This window comes from Netta rufina (assembly GCF_964035555.1).
Source record: "Netta rufina genome assembly, chromosome: 7".
Taxonomy (NCBI): domain Eukaryota; kingdom Metazoa; phylum Chordata; class Aves; order Anseriformes; family Anatidae; genus Netta; species Netta rufina.
The window spans coordinates 10023179-10045702 of NC_140130.1; the positions used below are offsets into that span (position 1 = coordinate 10023179).

General features: G+C 42.7%; 1 protein-coding gene across 1 annotated transcript in view; it reads right to left on the reverse strand.

Moving 5' to 3' along the window:
• CDHR1 (cadherin related family member 1) overlaps positions 1 to 22524 on the reverse strand; it is a gene marked incomplete at both ends in the record, with an annotated part of 43221 nt that overhangs the window by 15940 nt on the left and 4757 nt on the right. Inside the window, 10 exons of the mRNA XM_084289941.1 lie at positions 480 to 632; positions 3524 to 3727; positions 6260 to 6360; positions 9173 to 9251; positions 11779 to 11922; positions 13577 to 13693; positions 15350 to 15436; positions 15834 to 15923; positions 17261 to 17311; positions 18162 to 18307. Of these exons, the coding sequence (XP_084146067.1) occupies positions 480 to 632; positions 3524 to 3727; positions 6260 to 6360; positions 9173 to 9251; positions 11779 to 11922; positions 13577 to 13693; positions 15350 to 15436; positions 15834 to 15923; positions 17261 to 17311; positions 18162 to 18307 (1172 nt within the window). The remainder of the gene's footprint in view (positions 1 to 479; positions 633 to 3523; positions 3728 to 6259; positions 6361 to 9172; positions 9252 to 11778; positions 11923 to 13576; positions 13694 to 15349; positions 15437 to 15833; positions 15924 to 17260; positions 17312 to 18161; positions 18308 to 22524) is intronic.

Sequence of the window (22524 nt, forward strand, 5' to 3'; positions counted from 1 at the left end):
TGCTCTGACAAAGAGAGTGAGCAATTTTGGGAAATAATTTTCCAGTCAGCTGGGACCTTCAGCCAGCCAATATTGAAAAGCATGATCATGAACAAAATTGCTTAGAACTAAGCAGGTGAATTTCTGGCTCCAGAGAAATTAGGATTTCACCCTGTGAATTTATCATTGTAAGAGAAGAAATAACACCCTTAGGGTTCTGCCTAGAATGACTCAGAGCCAGCAACATGTACAATTTTCACAGAGATAATAGTCAACAGTTTGCACTGACTGGACTAAATTGCATCCAGATGCATCCATTAAACCTTTTGGAAGTTGATGAACCAAGGGTGGAAAATGGGTGTTCTTTACATGGAATATAATGTCACTGACAAAGCATCAGACAGCTCCAGGTGGACTGAGAAGACAAATCCCATCAGATATGTAAGCCATCATACACATATCAGATACACAGGCAGAGAAGACACATAAAGCAGAAGTACCTTGAAGGTTAACACCTTGAATTTTTCATAGTCAATAGCAGCAGAATTTTCCACTATTATTGTAACCTGAGCCTCATTCAGGACAGTTTGGGGAACGACTCGGAAGATGCCACCAGGTCCAACAAGACGGAGGTTGAATTTAGCATTGGCTCCCTGTGAATAAAAGCAGATACTGCATTGTTTTTGGTGAACAATTCATTTCTTATAGCTTACATTAGTTCTGTTTCTTCAGGCTGTATAAAATTAGCATCAGTCTTACTGCTTAGAGACCTCTGTTCTCCATCCCCTGAGAAAGAGACCACTAAGAAGCTTAGTTATATAATCCCTCCAGCCCTGGTCACAAAACAGACGTAGCTTTTCTGTAAGTAGATTGACAGGCTTGGTTATTCTTCCAGTCATAATGGAAAAACCCTCCAGTAGAACTGGCTACGAGAGGCGCTTTTTTGGCAAGGAGCCTTGGGCTTTGTACTGCATGTTGCCAGCTAGTGCAGGTGAGCAGGACACCACCATGTGCAAGGAAGCCCTGCCTTCTCCTGGTTCCTGCCAAGGAAAGACAACTGTGCTGCTTGAGTCAGGACTGTTCTCAAAAACCCAACCTGTTACCTTTAATAACTCATTCTCGGGATGATGCAGAGCCATGAAGATGTGAAATTTCCAAACAGAGGTGGTACCTGACAGTTTGCACTGACTGGGTAAAGCCAGCCCAGAGTTACAGCCACCAAACCTACTAGAGGTTGGTGCACTTGGGAGCAGAAATGAGCCCCGCTTGTGCAGAATAAAATGTGGCAAACATCTGATAGCTCCAGGTGAGGTGAGAAGACAAATCCCATCACATAGATAAACCCAGCCAGAGAGGAAATGGGAAGCAGCAAAATCTAGAAGGTTACCACTACTGGTGTGTGAGCTGGGACCAGGGAGCCCCAGTGCCAGCCCAACTCTTTAAAATTAACTGGAGCATGGAAGAAAAAAGATGAAGTGGGGATTCTCACGTCTCTGTCTTACAGGGGAAGAAGGAAAATGAGCTGAGGCCATGTACCAAGCTCTCTGACTTCACCAATTTCTCCGACAATGTCATGATTACATTGTGACAACCAGCCACATTCAGTGCCTGGCTGTGCCATGTTTTGCCCCTAGCATGAATCTTGAGGTGAAGAATTTCTAATAGTAACTTTCAAACAGGAAAACTTTACTTGCAGCTGTATTCCCAAGGAGCTTGTTACGAGCAGTTCTTGCTGCAACTTTAGACCATGTCAAGAGGAAAAGTATTCAGTGGTGGACCCACAAGGAAACCGGAGTGATCTTGGATCTAAGCTCAGCGGTGTGCCTTAGCACAGCAGTTTGCACGGTTTGGCTACACAACCCCCCCCCAGCCACACAGGGGACAACAGGCTCTCTTCTTCTGGGCAGTAAAGCTGGGCATGCAAAAAAAGCCACAACAGCTGGACTATGGGGAAAGTTGAATATCTGACCACAAGAAGTCCTCTGTACTTGGGATGGTGGCACTGGTGAGGAGAGAACTGCCTCCCTCCAACAGCTGTGTGATTTCTGACAGTGATGCGCACTGACCCCTGATCAGCTCAGAGCAAGCTACTCTGCGTGTCTCATAGCAGACAGCCGCGGGACATGGGAATGACTGAAGGGACAACACAGCGAGCCCTTAGCTGCGTCTGTCAGATGAGGAGAGTAGAGGGAGAAATTTCTGAATGATATTCTTGCAAGATGGCATTTCCACTGAACTTTCGGCCTGAAACAGGCTATGCCCATAACTTCATTCTCACCTACGCAACCCATCCTCCTAAAGGGGCAACAGTGGCTGTGACAAACTGATTATGATTTGGATTTGCTTCCCTATATAGAACTCCTGTGCAGAAGAGAAACATTGCCTTCTATGCCTTAAAACAAAACCTAACTACTCTCGCTGGAGTGATGTCTTACACTGTACTAGGAAGCTTCTTGAGAAATCTATAGTGTACTTAGCAATGTTTTCTGCTTATTTTATAGCCTAACTTGCAGCCCTGAATATTTTGTCAGCCTACATATGATAAATATATGTTTTGTCTCTAAATAGAAGAGATGGGTTTTGTTTCTTTTCTTCTGCAGCAACATCCTCTGTGACAATAGCAGGATAGACGTAGCACTGCTTTGAAAGCAGTCATTTATCTGCTTGCTGCAGAGCAGCAGGAGGGAGGGGGAAGAAGCTAGTGGGTTTGATAGAGTACAATACAGTCAAAACAGCACAGTACTGAGCAGTTATATAAGAGCACTCTTTCCAATAGCAATACAGCTCTCAGATGCATTAAGCTTTCTCTTGTCACTACCTAACCTGAGGCTAACTCAGATGGATGCCATTCATACAGTATTTAGCTTAGGGATCCCTATAGCAACCATCACCATAGTACCTATGGGTATCAGAGGTCAGCTAGATATCTGGTGGAGATGAATGGAGCCTTCTTTTCTTTCCTTTGATCTGGTTAGTTAGTTTGGCTCTGGCATAATTTTTCAGATTACCTAAAAATATCACTCCAGTGGGAATGATTTATCGAAGTACGCACTGCAGACTCTGGTTCTAACAAAAGGGCCATAAGGATAATATGCTGTAATAAAAACAGTGTAAGGGTACAGACCATGTTGTTTCCACAGGGGCTAGAGAAGACACAGACAGCAACTGCACTTAAAGTTACTAAAGTGGTTGGGAGTCCTAAGTAAATCTCTACAGGGAATGTTCTTGGACATTACACAGCTGAATAGAACCAACAGAGGACTGCCGAACTTCAGTGGCCCCAAGAGCTGGACTGCAGCTTTAGGACCACCCTGCTCATTGCCATAATGGGATATGAAAGACTAAATATGCTTCTGGCTCCAAACTCTATGGTAATGGACCCCAAAAATACTTTGTCTACCCTGAACTTTCTGGGAATGCAGGTGAAACAGTTGAGGTCCTAAAAAGAAAAAAAAGGGGCCAGACATTTGCTAATCCTGACAGCCCTTACTCGTCTTTGGGAAATAGGGCAGGAAAACTCAAAAACCACGTAGTTTCCGCTTACCTGGTCTGAATCATTGACTGTAATCTTCAGTCCCCTCAAGATTTCACCCTCTGGGGGATGCTCATACATGGTCAGTTCAAATCTGTTCTGGGGACCGTTTTCTCCGTAAAATGTTGGAGGATGATTGTTGAGGTCAACCACCCTTATAGTCACCATGGCAAAAGCATACGCAGAGACGTCACCCTCTGGACTGACTTCGGATGCCTACAGAAGGTAGAGAGAAAAAAGATGAGGGAATATTCCCTTCTTAGCTGCAGCTGGTTTTCCTCAGCTCCACGTTCAGATATTGTTCTGCATGCAGAAATCACCCCGACACACACTGATTTTGTGCACAGATTCACAGGCTTACATTTCTCTAGAAACCTCAGTCCATTTCACAATGAAGTTTATGATGATTAGAAGGTTATGGTAATATACGAGTCTCAACAAAATCCTGATGAAAATATCTCCTCATTTTGTGAGCTCTGTACCTCACCCTAGATGAAAACAGCTCTCTAAAGACAGATAATCTAATAAAGACAAGATAATTGCTTGCCTGAAGTGCTGACAGAATAGAAAGGGAAGGTGAACTTTAAATTTGCTGGGGCATTACAGGTATTTGATTGTTGCATTGCTGGAAGGACAGCAGCTTTGAAACACTACAGGAAAAACTGTACTTGCTGCATTTAGGCAGCTGGAAATTTGAAAAAGCAGAATGACTTTTTTTTTTTTTTTTTTTTTTTTTTTAGATTTATTCTCTGATTTACAATTCTGCTTTCCTGCCTAGGTGAGCTTAATTTAAGTTGGATAGAGCTTGTACAGATGAGCAAGTTTAGCTAGCATTTTTCTGAACTGAATGATGAAATCAAAGTTAAACAATTCCAACACACAGTCTAATTCACTGGGTTGAACCTAAGATATTTCTTCTGTCAGCACAGAAACTCTGACTGGTGTTTTTGTAACAAAGCAGGTATCTCTAACAGACATTTTTGCATTCAAAGGGCTCAAAAACAAAGGCGCTAGACTGCTAAACTGCTCTGAAGAAGTAAAATTCAATTGTTTAAAGCATGTCATATGTAGAGTGGTGCTAAATTCCATCACATAATTTGTTGTCCCATCTATGAACAAATAGCATCCTCACTGATTTGATATTACAGTTCTGCAACATGCAACTAAGATTGAATTTACCTGAAAGATTGTTGTACCACTTTCTGAGGCTGGGGAAGAAGATCCTCAACTTGAAATAGATGCAGTTAGAACTGACAGCAATAGCCAAGGTGCAACACGACTTTGACTAGATGTTAGGGGAAATTTATTTGTAAATTATGCCTAAATTCCTGTATGTATCGCTGACTGTATTGCTATGCATCTGGTCAGAACAAGAAACTGCACCAACAGCAAGTGGAGAACATCCCTGTAAATGGGTCTGCCAGGAAGGGGTGGTAGACAGGGTGAGCCAGGCCCAGGCAGATCCAGCAGGCTTCATTCAGTGACCACAAAATTTGCCCTCCTGGCACACAGCCATTGCTCTCCTTCCATAACAGCTGCTCCCACTCATCCTCTCTGGTGTGCAAACCAATCTGGAGGTACTGCTGAGAAACAAGCAATTTTGCTGAATACAGCCAAAACAGAGGCTCATGCTTGCTACCCAGCCAGGTATTTTTATCTCTACTTTAACATTTGGCACTTTGCTTAGGAGACATGTTTTCCCAAGGTTATTGAAGGCTTCTCTAGGAGCATTTTGAAGTCTGAGTCAAGGTTTGATGTGTCTTGACTCTAAAGAATCTGACCCTTCTCAGTGATTTTATAGGCAACCCGAGGGTGCTTGTCTTGTCATAGAAGCACACGGCACTACCTCCACGGGGTTATACAACATCCTTTCAGTCCCACAGGCAGGTTTTATAGCCTGCACCAGCTCCAGGTTGCCACAGCTACAATTAGGAGGTTGGAAGAGCTTGAAAGGGCCTGACTAATCCTGAATCTGAGAAGTGCCAGCAGACTTTAGTAAAACACAGGGATTAGGGGAAGAAGTGGTGGATCAGTGTAACTTCAATGAGAGGAACCCTACAATCTCGCATGGTTAGCCAGCTGCTCAAGCCCACCAGCAGACAAAGTACCCTTGGACATGCTATATTTAAAACTGTCTTCAGACAATATTGTCCTTACCTTGGCGAACTCTCATGATTTTAATACACATTTGCTTGAGGAAAACTGATAGTCTTCACAATCTAACTCTACATTTTTAAATCCTTGCTCTTTAGAAACTGCTTAAATAATGAAGACTGTCACACTGATACCAGCTCATCAGGGTGTTAGCACTTATTTATTAGTACGTGGTTGATCAATGCTTCAGGAGTGGTTATTGACACGACACAGTGTGATCTACCCCAATCCTATTACTAATCACAGACTTTGCAGTTACCTCTCTCTTCACATAGCAGTTACAAGACGTCAATTCCCAGTCCAGCAATAACATTTGAAAATACAGAGAACAGTTATTTGCATATCGCAAAGGATTTTGATTCTCTAGGCTCAGACATGAAACTAGGACAAGATGACTTCACTTGAAAGAAGATATTTACGACACCAAATATCTCATGGAACAAAAGCAGTTTGTTCTGTTTTACAGTATCGAGCAGTCTGCTCAAATATAGCTCCTAAAACAGGTAAAGTGGGCTATAAATTGAGCTATTTTAGACAATCATGACTACTTAGGGCATTTAAGACCAACAGTCTTCAAGTGACCACAGAGCATACCTGAACTTTTAGTTCATACACTTCTTTCTTGAGCTGATTTGGGCTTTTTATAACAGAAATGGCTCCAGTTGTGTTGCTGATCTCAAAGGAACCTTCGCTTCCTGTAATAAACCAAGATGCCCTAGTTACAGGCCATTTTTCCTGTTTTCTGAACAAGCACAATCAATCAGCCATATACTTCATTAAGCATACCTTTGTTTGCATGTGTATCCATCCCCCATCCCTATCAGTAGCTCTGCCTCTGCCTTTCAAAAATGAAGTATTTTGATGCCTGGTCATGGTGTGGTGAAAACACAGATGGAGGCCAACAAGGGATTCCTCCCCTTGGAATGGCTTGGCAGAGCCCTACCCATATGGACAGCTGCCCTCATTCTCCTTTCACCCACCCTGGTCAGGTTCCCTTCTAGATTCAGCAGCCTGGCATGCAAATTTGGTAATCATTTCTGTTAGGCTGTCTTCTTCATATGCTGGTTTAGACAAAAATAGACAGTCCTCATTTTAATTAGCAAATTCATACATAGTTAAGTCTGAGAAACAAGAATATTTCTCTCAGTAATATCAGCTAAGGTGAGAAGTTTGACAATCTGAAACAGTCACTCTTTCTGCAAACAGTGTCTCTTGAGAAACATCTGCCCTTAGATGCTCAGCTGATAATAATAAAAAACACCTCTCAGCCTTCTGCAAGGCTGGCCTGAACTAAAAGGGATTTTGGAGAACCTCAGGTAAAGCTCAGGCTTTTTTCATTGAGCCTGAGTCTGATCCACAGACAGAACAGGGCTGTGGGCTGGCTTTGACCCCTGCAACCTAATTTTCATCTTTCTGAAAAGAATGTGAACAGGGCTGTGATCCCTTTAGACCTGGTGAATTTGTACTGAAGAAAATGTCAGCTTGCAAAGAGGCAGCAGCAACTCATCACAATGTCTGCGCCCTCTTCACCGTCACAGCCAAAAACAGGGAGTTGCCCAGGAAGGGACCAGCCGACAGCTCAGGGGGCCCTGCCCTGCTCTGCCACAGGGCTACGGGCACCCTTGCATGCTACCTCACTCATGGTATTGGCCTTAATGGCCAATGTGGCAGAGCATACCATTGAAAGGAGAAAAAGAAAAACCTTTAAAATAAAGGAGATTGAGGCTCAGAAATAAAGGATAATAATCTGAAAGCCAAGCCATTTTTCTTTTTTTTTTTAACTCAATTTCAGTGCTAATTTTTAAACCATCTGACAGTGTCCCATTTTGCTAATACCTGCAATAACTGCAACTTCATTACAGTATACTAGACACAACAATGAACAGCTATTGAATCCTGCTCTGGTCAATTATTAAGATACACTGGCCTGGAAAGAACATTCTGACTGAGAAGAAGCTGAAGCCAATAGTGGTTTCAAGCCACAATACCTAGCGTTATTGTCTAGGTACCACAGGGAAATTGGTAACTCAAGAGTACGTAGCACTATGTGTTCCTCCATATAGCACATTCAGAGGATTAGAGTGCTTTCTAAAGTGGTTTCACCCTCCTTAGATAAAAAAAAAAAAAAAAAAAGCTTGTAAAGAATAAATAATTTCCCATTTGCCGTTAGTCAGCCTGCAGTTATTGTAATAATGGCTTGTCATGACTCAGGTCAGGGTCTGAGGTGGAAGGGCAGGCACCTGCTGTAATCTCTTCTTTTCTATTTCATAACTTTCTATGCACTAAAATATTCCCTTCCTCTTTTCCATTTCATGCTACTAGTCTGTCATCCCCTTCCATCTTCATTTGCCACTCTTGCCTAATCGCTTACCCTTTTTATTCCATTTTCTCCCATAGCAGGTGGTCCTCTACTTTCTTTGGAAATATAGTATTTCTTCTCAATTTCTTCCTTTCATACACTGCCTGGTTCACCTGCCTCCACTTACTCTCCCTTCCTCAGTTTCCTCCCTTGTCTAGCTTCTTTTTGTTCCATTTCTTTGTTTTTACTCCTCATTCTCCACCTTTCTTACTTTCTTGCTTTCCATCTGTTTTTCTCTTCTGTTACCTTTTGTCTCAGTGCTTCTGCCTTTCTTTTCTCCTTGTATCAGGGGAGAAGGAACCTTAGCATGGGTCCCTTCCTACGTCAAGAAAAAACCTGAACTGCACCCCTCTCCGTCCGCTCTACCTTGCTTTTTAAATCACATAACACAATTAAGAAGTTTCTGCATAGCTCTCAATTAAGCCTCAAATTTCTTTCATTAAATTTTGGTTTCTCACTTCTGTGAGTCAGGGTGCCCAGTTGTCATGCAAGTCCTGCTTCGGAGGAAGAGAGAACCAAACAAAACTAAAATTATAGTTTGCAGTTTAGTTGATCTAAGTTGTTGACTTCACCAGTCATCAATTCAGCTAAGTCTGTTTTTTATGCTATTAAAAGACATGCTATGGACACTCTCCGAATTGCTGATGAAAAGCATTAATCTTTTGATAATACCTACTTCTAGTGCCCTGGACAGCCAGTCTCTCTTCACTAGTAAATATAATTTCTTCCAAGAAACCAGACATTTGAATGTTTAGCCACTTAAATGACAATATTAATAAAAATATACCTCTAAATATCATGTCTGGATCTCCCAATGCATTTTCTTGTCTCTCAGATTAAATGATGGAGATACTCAGTGGCAGTGAATGCATCTCCCTTTACATTTTTTTGAAGCAGCAAGGAGGCTACTGGTGCCTAACAAATCAGCCATGCTAACAACTCCATGCATAGTTCTGTGAAGCCGGTACTAAAACTCAGTGAATCGTAGCTTATTTTCTGGTAGACAGGGCCCTGGAGTTGTTTGAGATACCTGACGCTATTTCATGAGTCTGTCTCAGCTTTATTAAGCTCTAGCAATCCCCCTCTAATTTAATGTCACATCTAGTTTTGACTCCTCTTCAGATTTCTTACAAGTCAAGTCTACTCACCATTCACGAGGCAGTAACGAATACTGTTAGGTTTTCCTCTGTCTCCATCAAGAGCAACAACAGTGAGGACCTCAGAGCCCTGGGGAGAAATAGGAAATTACTTTGTGTGCTGAGATCAAAAAGCAATGAAATTGCAACTGTATTCGTAAACTGAACTTCAGCAAGTTTTTATGCAGTGAGGTGTGGATGGAAGAGCAGGTACTTTTGCTCATGCTGCACGGGAAACACACCGAGGACCACTGACTCCCAACTAGAAAAGTCTGTGCTTCGCTTTGCCGAGCACGTAGGATGCCACTCCTTGGACCAACTCTGTGTCATTCCTACACCGATGATTTTATTTGTTCCCAGTGATGTTACAGCCCATACATGGTACCTCACACAAAGTGGAGATGACCCTGCCACCACTTGTTCCCTGTGGAGCCCCTGTGCCACCTGCCCTCTCCAGCTTGCTGCCAGCACCATGCCACTGCGTGCACCAACAGCAGAGTATCCTGCTTCAGCACATGGGTCCCAGCTGCCCCGGGGAGGCCAGGGCTTGCTGCAGTCTCAGGGCATGCCATGTGCTTGCCAAGATACCGTGCCTGTTTCCCTGCATCCAGTCTCTTGTCCTTTTTCCAGTTCCCCTTTAGGTGAGCACCAGAGGACCAGCAGGCACACTGTGCCACTCCCCATGGGCTGCCCCTGCCCACTGCTGGGGCAGTGCTGGTGGCATGGGTGTGCAGCAGCTGCAGACCCCACACAGCCACAGGCTTGGGCAAAGGATTTGGAGTAACCCATCTGAGACCTGAGATTTATTTTGGTTCACTACCAAGACGCCCTTTGGTAGCTGCTGGACAGCTCCTGGTGTTGCTGTGCGCCCCATGGCATGCAGAGACCCAGGCAGCCACTGAGGAGTCATCAGATCATTTTTGTACTACCCGATCAAGTTCAGACAGGCAGCAAAAGCAAATCAAGGCATCACAAAGCAACTTGCCTCATGGAACATTTAGGGCATAAAATTGTGATGAAAATTATGATGATTTAACTGTCCTTAAAAGCCTTGCTGTCTGTCTGTGCAAGTAACATGGCCGTGGGCCATACGTACAGAGCTTGTACACTGGAGACCATTTGCTCATGTGACTGTTCCTATCAACTGCAAAGGATGATGACTGCCAGCACTGCAGTGCTCACCCAACTGACAATGAATTGCACAATTTAGGCCTCTGAATTCAAGTGCTACTGTTTTGGACTGCAAAAACAGGAACACTGAAGAAACTGTTAGTTAATCACAAATGGCAACAGGGAACAAACATTTTGATGACAACCCTTGAGTGAATTTTTCAGATGAGAGCAAGGTTCTGTTAGAGCAATTGGAAATACAAAACTGTACTTATTGTCATTCATGCTGGAAGCTGCAATAAAATCTGCCTATGGGGCAAAATGCAGTGCAGTCCCTTTGAAAGTGACATAGTACTTGTAAATCCTGACAACTTCACCAAGGAGCAAAGCAGCAAGCTTACAAAATTAACATCAAATGTGTAAACAACACAGGAATCTGCTAGCTTATCTCTCTATGGATTTCATTCTAATAGCAAAATTCACACTGGGAAGGACCTGTTTGTGCTTCCGTCATTATAACATCATAATGGTGTAAATTATGAGCTCAGGCTGGATGTAATTAACATTTATTGACTCCTGTTTCCATGGTAAACACTAACTCCCGTGTGCGTACTTGATAGTTATTTCAAGATCTACATGCAACTACACAGAATAAATCAATATACATAATATCATTCATTCCGAATTTCTTGAAAATACACAAGCAATACTCCTCTATGCTGCTGAAATGTAACAGCCTATGAACTGAACAGCAATAAACAGTCATGCAAGGGCTGAAGTGTACATCGGAGTTCTGGACAGAAAGTAAAGACACAATCTTTCCTGAAATTCAAGGGAAGATCAGGTGAACAGGGTGCTAAGACACCAACAATAGTCTAAGGTTGGGTATTTTCACAAGCAGATACCACTTCTCATCCTACATACAAAAAAAAATAAATAATCAAAACTTATGTATCAGGGTAAAAACTGATCCATATACAGTGTCATGCCATTGCGTAGATATAGGGACAATTCATTAGTTTGCAGCTTCTGGAATAATATATAGCTGGAAGCATCATCAACACCAAGAATAATATACAGCTGAAGGCACCATGGTGGATACAATGAATTAACTCTAAGCTCTATACTCTCCTTTAAGCAAGCCTGCCATTAGGTGAGGTGATGACACAGGCAGGAGCTCACTGTACTCCTTGGTTTGTCTGTGGTATATATGAAGTAGTATCTTCAGCAGCAGATATGTGCCAACAAACACAGTCTTAGGAGATCTCCTAAGTGGTTCTGCTAAGTATGTCCCTGCTTGCTTCATAATCTGGTGGATTTTAGGCCTGTGAGGACTTCCTGGCCCCTTCTGCCTATTTTGCCGCCACTGAGCAGAAAGTATTCTGCATTATGGGGATGTCAGGATTGCCTGTCATCAAGGGGACTGTACAAACAGCCTAGAGCATGGGTCTACCTTGACTGAGATGTGAAAGACTGCACTTCTCCTACAGGTTAAAACCAGCACTTACTGCGAGTGTATCCTCATAGACATATCCATAGTAGGGAGTCCCGATGAACATGGGAGGTGTGTCCTGAACATCCTCCACATTGACAGTAACCGTTGTTGTGGCTGAAAACACTTTGTTGTCTCCCCTGAGCTTCCCACCACCGTCCTAGAAGAGATGTCATCATCAAACATCTGCTGGAATATGCCTGCAAATCTGTTTATGGCACTGTACACTCCTCACGAGCCTTCAAAAGCACAGTCCCAGGAATCCCTTCTCTCTCTTAACACACAGACTCATCTCTGCTTTCCTATTCCCTTCTTTTTTCCATTTGTCCTGCTTCCTCTCTGATTAAGTAGACATCTTGCAACGTCTCAGAAGTAGTTTCTTTTATTAAGGTGGTTGTGCCAATATATGCAGTTATATACAATTTGTTGTCAACAACAGATGGGATAAGGAATTCAGCTTTTTTTTTTGAGAGAGAGAAAGGGGACAGCTAGAAACAGATGCAAAAAAATAGCAACCAAGATCTACAGCTTTTCATCCCACATATAGTCTTGCCATAAATTCAAGACAATGTGAGGTAGCAAAGTAGTGCATTTCCAGGGAAAAATTAAACAATGCAAGTGATCAAAGTCTCTTAGGGACTCCTACGTGTGAGTCTAAAGTGAAAGGATGGAGGAGCACAAAGTCAGAAACTGTTGGAGAGCCACGGTGTATAAACAGTGTCTGGGGACTTTACTGCAATCAACTCTGTGCTATCGATACAGCAGAGACAATTAGAAAAATTCCTCACAGTTTCAGAAGCTTTTAACAATCTCAGAGTATTGGCTGGATGTCAGTAGTCATGCTTGTATGAATTGTTTAGCATGTCTGCTGTGTCTGTTCTGCAACTTCCACTTTTTGGGGGAGAGACAGTTTTTTTTTCCTCCTCACTGCCCCAAAGGCAGCATTTAGACCAAATTTTGGTTATTTCTCTTCAAATGAACCTTGCCTAAATAAATAATATGATCCATATTTTTCATAAAACATAAGAAACTCAAAGTCACTGTAAGTAGCAGCAGAATCATTTTCTTTCCGCCAGTGTGACTCTGCCTGTGTGACAGCTCTGCACAGGATCCTGAGAGACTTTACTTCAGAATCCCATAAACTTTTAATGTCTGTTATGAATCCTCAGCTGTGCCACAGGCACAGCACTGCTGAGAATGATAGCGGAAAGAAGGGACATGCAGCAATATTTGCAGGATTCGAATAAGATCCTGCCACAAGGCAGCAGAGAGGTGAAAGAAAAGCATCCACAGACATTTCTATAAAAGTCACTTGTGTGCTGCCCTGGGTCCAGCTGTCTCCTCTGTCTTCCTGTGGCTGACAGCGATCCACACTGCCTGCCTGCCAGGGTTTGCCCCTTTGTTGTGGCAGGGCTGTGTGCTGGACAATAGGAGGGAGCCCAAGCACATGCACTTGCCCACAGAGGCTGACTTCTCAAAGCTGGGGCTGAAACACCAACTCTTTTGCTTCTAGGTGACTCTCAAAGTACACAGGTGACTTTCTGCAGCTGGACTTATTGCCCTGGCACTGAAGCCTGATCTAAATGTGGGAAACCCACCACCAAATGTCTCCAGATGTTACTCAGCTGGTCACTTTTCCTCCCTCACTTCTCCATGTTACCCATCATACTGCCAGATGTGGCAGATGGAGTGACTCTGCTGCCTCAGTGTTATGGTTATTTCAGAGACTGTTTAAGCCATCCCTCTATTTGACCTAAGCTGCCCTTCTCAAATGCAACCCTCCATCTCCTCTAGTTTTGAAAAAAGCTTCATACCTTGGCTACGACGATGACAAAATGTGTTCTTGATTTCTCATAGTCCAGGGTGACCCCTGTTTTGATGCGCAGGACACCACTGTGACGGTCTATTGTAAACTTATTAGCATGGATGTTCTAGAAGAAAAGGAGAAACAGCAGAAGATTACAGGTATGGAAATAAGATTGCTGTAGGGATTAATCTTCTATTTCATCTTCTAAGGGAAAAGACCAGAATAATGATATAGTTTGGGTGAATAATGTATTTGATGAATTTCACCTCTGTGTGTTTATGAACAATTCATGAACCAACCATGAGTCTCTCATTATTCAGAATAAATCAGTTAGCTTCAATGTAGATTTAAAAAAAACTTTTAGTATTTCATTGTGAAATCTTGAATTGGCTACCAGTTCATTGCACACAATGAGGTAGAGAGGCCTAACCAAGGTGGGGTGGGGGAGACAATGTGGGGAAAAAAAAGGAAGAAGAAAAATGGTGTTATCCCTTAGCATTTCAAAGTTCTGGCTTCAGAGAAGCAGGCATGTTGCATACATAGATTATTGCCAAGGACTTTAAATTAATGTTTAAGTGATTTTCCAAAAGAAACACCTAAAAGACATCCGATTTCCAGAAGAGACTAAAAATGTCACCCTCCCTTCTGCCTGACTGGAACAATCCAGTAACACAGCTCTGTTTGGGTTTCCGTACACAATTGCTACTGCTGGATAATCTTTGTCTTTTTGATGGACGTCACCACCTGCCCACACCAGACTTTCAAAGAATTTGTTTTTCTGCACAACTTGAGAATTCCCATAAATTGTGCCAAAAGTTATAGCTGCATTTTTTCAACAAATACACATATTTAGAAAGCTTTTTTGGTATACAAATATATTAGGTAGAGACAGAAGTTTAAAATAGCTGTTCCTTGGCTTCAGAGTCTATCAGCTTTCTGGAAAAAGCCCTGGGTAAAACTGAATCCTGCACATATTGCATTTTAATTGGATCATAATCAGTGAAATCAAAACTAGATTTCAACAAGGTGTTCTTCCACAGTAGGTCCAAGGTCTTAACAACATCAGCTTTAGTGCTATGCAAATATATTCCAACTTGTTTCTGTATTGTACCCAAGGTAAACACGGCAACAAATCGGTTTTTGTTTTGGTTTTTATTTTATTGTCTCCTGAATAAAGGGAACTGCAGCTCGTCTGGAAGAAGCTGCTTAAAGGAAGAAGGAAGTTGAAGAACATCATGCAAGATGTTGTATTTTGGCATGCAAGGGGTCTGTAACACAGAAGTTCAGCTTTACATACAGAGCCCTTTCTGTTCTTCACCAGTGGGCGATACCTGAAAGGCTGCTTTCAATCAGGCACTGGGCTTTTTCAGGGAGAAGACTTAGTACCCAATATTTTACAGTGATGCACCAGTCTGCTACATCCAAATGCAGATTTGGGTTTCCAATGCATTTTGCTTTCCAAAGAAAGCTATTCCATACTTTTGAAATCCCACGTGCACACAGGACTACAAATTAGACTTGCTATCCCTGTCACTCCAAAGGGGCCAATAGGAGCCGTGCTGCAAGGATTCCCACTGGCAAGCACAAGAGTGACAGTGGCAACCCCAGCACCAACCCCTGCCAGTTGGACTGCACTTGGCTGCTCGCCAGACAATATCCAATTTGTCAAAGCTTGTTTTCTGGTGCACAGTACAAAATTGGTCCTATAGACACTACTAGCAGTTCAATCCTCTGCATCTTAGGAGAGAGATGGTTTCTGAAGGTAGAGGCAATACCTTACCTGCAAGAAGTAGGTGATACTTCCCCCAGAACCAGTGTCTCTGTCCACTGCCTCGATCTTAAAGATACTGCTGCCAGAGGGAGTGTTCTGTGAGCAGAAAGAGGTACCAGACTCAGACAGAAGTGAAAAATCAGGGGAGTTACAAAAAAAAAAAAAGCAAAGTGAGCATGCAAAGAGGCAGAAAAAGGGAGCTAGTAGAAAGAATATAAATGAATGAAGGAACCAAAGAGCAGAAAGAAAAGAGGGAAGAGATTAAAATGGAAGAAACTGGAGAAGACCAAGAAACAAGAAAAACTTTCTGGAATAAGGGTGTCAGGAAATCTGCTAACTTGTTCCCTAAATTTGCAGTAAATACTAAATCCCTGCCCAAATCCCAAAACAAAACAATGCCAATTAGTCCTGCTGATCTTATTACTTGACTGAAAACAAACTAGCTCCTCTTTCCAATCTATTGAAATATAGTATGCAAAGAAACTTCACCAACCTCTGGGACTTGGACTATGTAAGGTGTATTGATGAACTCTGGGCTCTCATCATTAGCATCTGTTACAAGAATCCTAACTTTTTCCGAAACCTGGAGTAGAATATGAAGAACATGTTATATGTCAAGCTGATTTACAACAAAATCTGTTCATTTGTCTACTAAAGTGTAGCCAAAGGCAATGAAAAATTCGTAATAGGATGCCTTTGCACTACCAAAATTAAGTATATAAAAGAGAAAACAGAAAACCACAAAATCCAAAAGAATTTTGTGGATATCTGTGTGGAGAGCATGCAGATATCTCTAAATTAAATAAGGAGTCTTAGCATACTTTATAAAGTTATAGATCAGGGCTGATTTTCTTAAGTCTTCTTCTTTATGGCATTCAAGATACCATGATATCTTTTATGGGAATACACAAAAGACAGTATAAGGTTGGTACTGACAGCACAGGGCATTCATTAATGCCTCATTTGTATCATATTAGGTTAATAGCATGCTTAATTTGGATGTAACAAATGCATGTTTTTAATATTTAACAATCTACCTTGAAGAAAATGAATATTCTTTTTCTAAAAATATGGACACAAATATATTTGATGAACTTCCCAGTTGTCTACAAAGCGGGCCGGTGGATGTGATCCCATTACTAGCTATTTACGGAGATTGTGGGGGTAGTTGTGCCTGTAGGACGTGGGTGTCTCCCAAGCATGCGGTAATCTCATTTCATTTGATTGAGATGAGAAAAAGCTCTAGAGTTATCCAGTTCTGTGGATAGTAAGAGGGTCCCACTTTTGTTGCTCCTCTAGCAATGAAGCCCAGGTCCTCTTACCAGTAGACTAACATCCTGACTGTGAGAGCGTGTCTGTAAACTGGAAATGTCAAGGAAATTTGTAGAACTAGGACTGGATACTTGTGCAATGCCTCGGTTAAGCCCTTAATGATTAGACATGATCAAAGCTTTATTCAGCAGCAGACGAAAACCCTCACCACCTTAGCTAGCCTAGGCAAATCTTCTTAATGCCACACTAGAGAAACATTGTGGGGGTGGATGGACAGGCAGCTCTCATGCGTCTAACACTAGGTTGCTGTAATGTCACATATTTCTCCAAAAAGCCTTCAGCTCCTTCTTAGTTATGAATCCCACTGAGCTGACAGTGAAACTTCGTAGGAAGCTGCTGTTATTCTGCAGGCCACTAAGTCAAGCTTTCAGCTCACACTATGCTGTAATTATCCTCAAACAGCTGAGTAAGGAGCTGGAGTGAGACCTGAGTTACTGGCAGTTCAGTGGCTCTTGAAACAGGAGGTAAAACTCTAATGAGATTATGTTTTCTGATAAAATGAGATAGTCCCTGTAAGGTAATTTAATGGGAGGAGGTACAACTGCAGGGCGGACAGTTTGACAAGTTAGAGTATAATTAAATACTTACTGTACTCAGGCCATCTGAAATACTGACAATAACTTCAATCTCATCTTCTTTCTGTAAACCAATAAAATTCATTTGTTAGAGAGAAGGTTTTGCCCTTATTGGAAAATGAACTGCAGATTTAAACATATCTCAGCAGGTACATGAAAATAACAACTGATACCACAAAACCCTCACAGGAGAGACTAAAGAAACCCCTCAGGGGCTTCAGCTAAAGGGCTTCTTGGACTTTCTGGAGCTACTGTCAGGAGACAGGTGCTCTGGGAATTCATATTGTTCTATAAAGTGCTTGTGAAAAATCAGTCATTTTTGAAGAAACACTACCTAAAACAACATTATTTGTTAAAATTCTTCTTAGTATGCAGTATTTTGAAGGGTTTGCTAAGTATAGCGTACTCTTCACTGCAAAACATACATAATGGTTATGCCTGTGTTCCTGAAATAAGGTTGCCTTTAGGCTACTGTTGCTAGGAACAACTTTAACCCACGTGGTTATGGGCCAAAGGGCTATATGTAACTAGAAAAGCGTCCCGGAACACTGCTTTCATAAATCTCTACTTTCTCCTAAAGACAGGAGAGTCCTAAAGAAATACAGATTCTGTCTGAGGATTATAGAACTGTATGCGATGGGGTGTGGATGGGGGAAGATAAATATAAAATATAAACTTCTCTTTTGGCAAAAGCTGAAAAAAGCCCACAGCTGCCAACAAGTTAGATAGCAGTGTTAGTGGTGCAAATCAACTGGAAAACAACCTGATGGGTGAATTATCGTGTCTCAGAATTACGAAGTAAATTACATGTTTCATATGACGCAAATTGATGTTGCCCCTCACAGCCATTGATCAATGGAAACATAAGGAAAATCCATGCATACACAAAGTGGTGACATCTTGCTGTACTCTACCTCTCTGTCAAGTTCCTCAATTAGCGTAACATTTCCAAGGTTTCTGTCAACAGAAAAGTAGCGTCTTGATCCAGCTTCATAGGTCAGGCCATACGTCACAGGATCTCCTTCAGGATCGGTTCCATTCAGGGTATACACATGGGTACCTGAAAAATTGACCAGTGATGTAACCACAGGGAAATGTTCAGTCAGTTAATGTTTTGTTGATTTGCTCCCTAGGAACTCAGCCCTCCTTCAAAGCTTCTGTACATCAAAGCCACTTACTGGGAAATACAAGCGCATAGACTGTTTAATAGTACTGACAGCCAATTTTTAGCCTCATGGTTAAACTGAATTCATCAGTGATGGTTTCTCTCAGTTAGGACCCTTTGCTGCACAACTGCATCACAGTGATGACACTGATAAGTTCTTGACTAACTATCACCACAGGATAGCCTGAAGTGATGCTGTTGTAGGGCCCTCACACACCTTTTTCTATGGAAACAATGAAGTTGCAAACTAGCAGGTATGGAAGCCAGGAGCTGAAGGCAGCACTCACGCAGAACAGGGCCCAGGCTCTGGAGACACAAGGACATTTGCTGACTTTTCCACTTTCAGAACTAGATGCAAAAGTCTTCCTGCCCGCTTAGCTCCCCCTCATTAGCTCCCTCTCATTAGATTCTCTACTTAACACATCCACTCATGCACTTAACAATGAATAAATTCTCGAAATTCATCAATGTATTTCCTTCACAAGCTGGGGAAAGAGAGAATGTTATTTCTATTTTTAAGTATTTGAGAAGCTGGTGCCAGTTTTTGCAGTAAAGCGACTTTGTTTATCAGAAGTGATATTTTCTGGGGGAGTTATAACGCCCACATTTTCAAAACATGCTGCGGGTTTATTAGCATTATTTTTTTTAAAACTCAGATGTTTGTCATTCTAATGTGCATTAGTATCCTCACCCAAGTAACTTCAAGCACTTCACAATTATCAGTTAACTGAGCCTGATATATAAAACAGTCGTTTGCTTTTTCCTCCTAGCAGTCTGATGCAATGTGGATAACTTATCTGAGTTATCCAAGTTGTAGAGGTTCAGAACACAAGCTAACAAAGTTCTAACAAGCTTCTAACAAAGTTCTTTAAATTGGAAATACTGTGAATGACTGACTGGTTGGTGCTGTCTTTTGCTTTTTCACAGGACACAGAAGTATGATAGAATGACCACTGCTAACTAAGCTAACAAAGTTAGGGCAGAACACTGTCGAGGGGAGCCCAGAAGATTCCAGTTTTAACTACTCTGACCCTAAGTTTGATGGATTTTTAACTCTATGAGCAGAAGTCATAATCTTTTTCACATATCCTCACTGCAGTGGCAGTGGAGTTTTTCACTGACCAGCCCCATATATGTTTAACTCTAGAGCTTTGGCTGCAGTCCTGCCAATGCGCAGACAGGCAAGCTTCTTGCAGGTTTCTTTAGTTTTGTAATGCAACCTCATTTGCTTATTGCTTGACATGAAAAACGTGAAGCAGCAAACTGGCAAGCTTAATGGACACACAACATCCAGACATCAGCACTGATACTTAGAAAAGATAGCTGTTGTTTGCACAGCAAGAGATTGTGCCAAGCCACGCTGGATCTGTGCTCACTTGCAAGTGACCCCTCTTATGGTGATTATTAAGGCAATTACCTGGGCAACTTTGTACAGAAAAAGAAGTTCAAAAAACAACGAGCATGCAGAACACATACAACAGACTCTATTATGAGCTGGCTCAGCCAGCCAACAAATATTCAGGGTTTGCGAAACAGGTTTACAAAACTGCAAAAATGATTACCACGATTTTGGTGGGCTTATCCCACAGAACAGAGAAGGAAATTACAGGACATCGGTGTTGTTTTTAGGGAAAGACAATGAGCAGTACGATGAGACTTCTCTTACCATAACACCTGAACTATATACATAAAAAGAAAGGTAAGGAGAGGAACAAACTGGGATTGTTTTCAAACAGTGTTCTGAGAGGACACCCACATCTTGATATAGCCCCAGCATAGATCGCATTTGTTCTTGTTTTTCAAAAGCTCTCTCAGTACCACAGCTAGGGCCAAATGAAGAATTCAGGCATCAAATGTTTTCAGACCAACCCTTTTTCGTCCTTTTTCTGCCACTAGAAGTTTTTACTTCTTAGTTGCTTCTGTGCTCTGCTTTTTCACTTGTCCTGCCTGCTTCCAGCACTTGGAGGTGCCTGCAGCTGCTGAGCAGCACTGCCTGTCCAGAGGAGAAGCAGGATGGACACCATGACCTATGGCTGAGGTCATTCACAGCTTGTGGGTGACAACCAGGCACACGGTGCAGTGCTGGGATTGGGGCTGCCACGTGCCACCACCGCTGCCAAGTGCTCCTCAGGGATGGCCAGGCATGTGTTAGAGAAGAGCCGGACTGTGAAAGTTCAGGTGAACACACCTGAACCTGGACTCATCCTTCTAATCTTATAATTTTCTCTCCAGCGCCATCTAGGAATTTTCCTCTGAGAAAAACAGGAATTTTCCTGTTGCTAGAAGTGAGGAGAAACATCGATATTGATCCAGACTGAGATTACTGAGGTTTCTGAGCAAGTTTGCTTCCTAGCTAAAACTGGTATTTCATTTTTCATAACACAGGGTACTTGTGTGCCTTTCAAATTGGATTGTGGATCAAAATTTCTCTTCTACCTCATTACAGTTCCTAATTTTGTCTGAACTGCAATTTCACTGCACAATGCTCTCTATATCATTAACACCCTGGGAATGCTTCTCAGCACAGTGTTAAAGCCAATTAAAAATCTCCTCTCAGCGTGCTGCCTCCACTTGCTGAAAAGAAAATACATGAAACACCGAGCCAAAATCTTATCAGGGAGCACCAAGTAAACAGCCGTTCCCTGTCAGAAAGATAAGGGAATGGAAGAATCTTCAGCCAGAGACACGGCAAGTACAGTAAGGGCCCCATGGATGTGCTGCACGCCCTGAGCACCTGGGAATGGCACAGCAGGCTGGGTCGGGGATGTCCCGGGGAGCTGCATGCTGCTCCCTGCTACAGCTGCTTGCCAGGCACCACACCAGACTTTCACCCTATTTTTCTAGTCCATATTACAAGCGATTTGCTCTCTGCTCCTGCTGCTCAGGATGAATGTCTGTCCCCTGACATTATTTCTCCGCTTTCCTTCATTTCTAGCAAATTTATTCACGGCCAGCCTCTGTCCGTGTGCTCTGGGGCTGCTTCTGCCCTCTCGCTGAAGACACACACTCCCTCTCCACTATGCGATGCTCTGCAAACAAATCCCCTCCCTGCCAAGTTAAACGGGCCAGGCACATTTTGGACTCATGTTCACTCCCTATCTTCCTTTGCCACCACAGCTGACATCTGTTAAAAAGATCCTGGGAGGGATGTACACGGCCACGCTCCCAGGACAGGACACGTGTGCTCCCAGTGTCACAGCGAATACTATCTCACCTGGGGTTATTCGCCTGTTCTCCACCCGTCTCAGCCAAAAGCCCATCTATCTCCCTGCTAGAGGAGGCAACAACAGAGCCCACAGACACCTGTTTCAGACTGCGAGGTCACCCCAAGGAAAGCAGAGCTCCTGGATGACATGGACCAGTACAAAGACTACCCAAAAACCTGCTCCATACCCACTTGCTACCAGCTCCTGTTTCTTCCTGAGTGCCCCCAGCCGCTCCTGCTCCCCCCTGCCCCCAGCACACCGCAGTGGCTGGCAAAACAGAGACAAGACCAGGGAGGAGCAGCTCGAAGCCCCACAGCTGAGACCCTGTGGTGAGGAGACTGGAGTACAGCAGCAAGCATGCTGCTTTGTGTAGAGTTACCTCTGCTACAGTGAGGTAGGAGGCTGGCTGCATTTAACAAATTTGTTCTGGGAGCTCCTAATTTTCTTAATGAAAATTTGTGGGTTTTAGTTTTTGCAAAAAGTTGAATATTTTTGCACCTTCAGGCAATTTACCCTTTTTGGAGTAATCTGAATGTGAGGCCATGATGGGTCTCTGGATGTCAAGACACAACTTGGGCTAATTTGTCCATGTCTGCGTAGTCAGCAAAGAACTGTTATCGAAAAGAGAAGCATGCTAATTCTTTCACTCAGAGATTTTTTTGTGACAGGGGCAGGAAATAAATTGTGGGCAGGGTTCAGCTACTATGTTTGTGATGGATGAAGTACAAAAACACAGAAAGCACAGTGCCAGGGGGCGATTTCTGAGCATTGAAAGAAGTCTTGGGAGCAATAGCAGGAACTTTTGCCAGGTTGGGGACCATCAGGTGGAAGGAGGAATGATGGATTCCAGAGAGGACAAGACAGGCCTCTACCGCCAGCCATGAGTGATGGAAGAAACCAGATCAG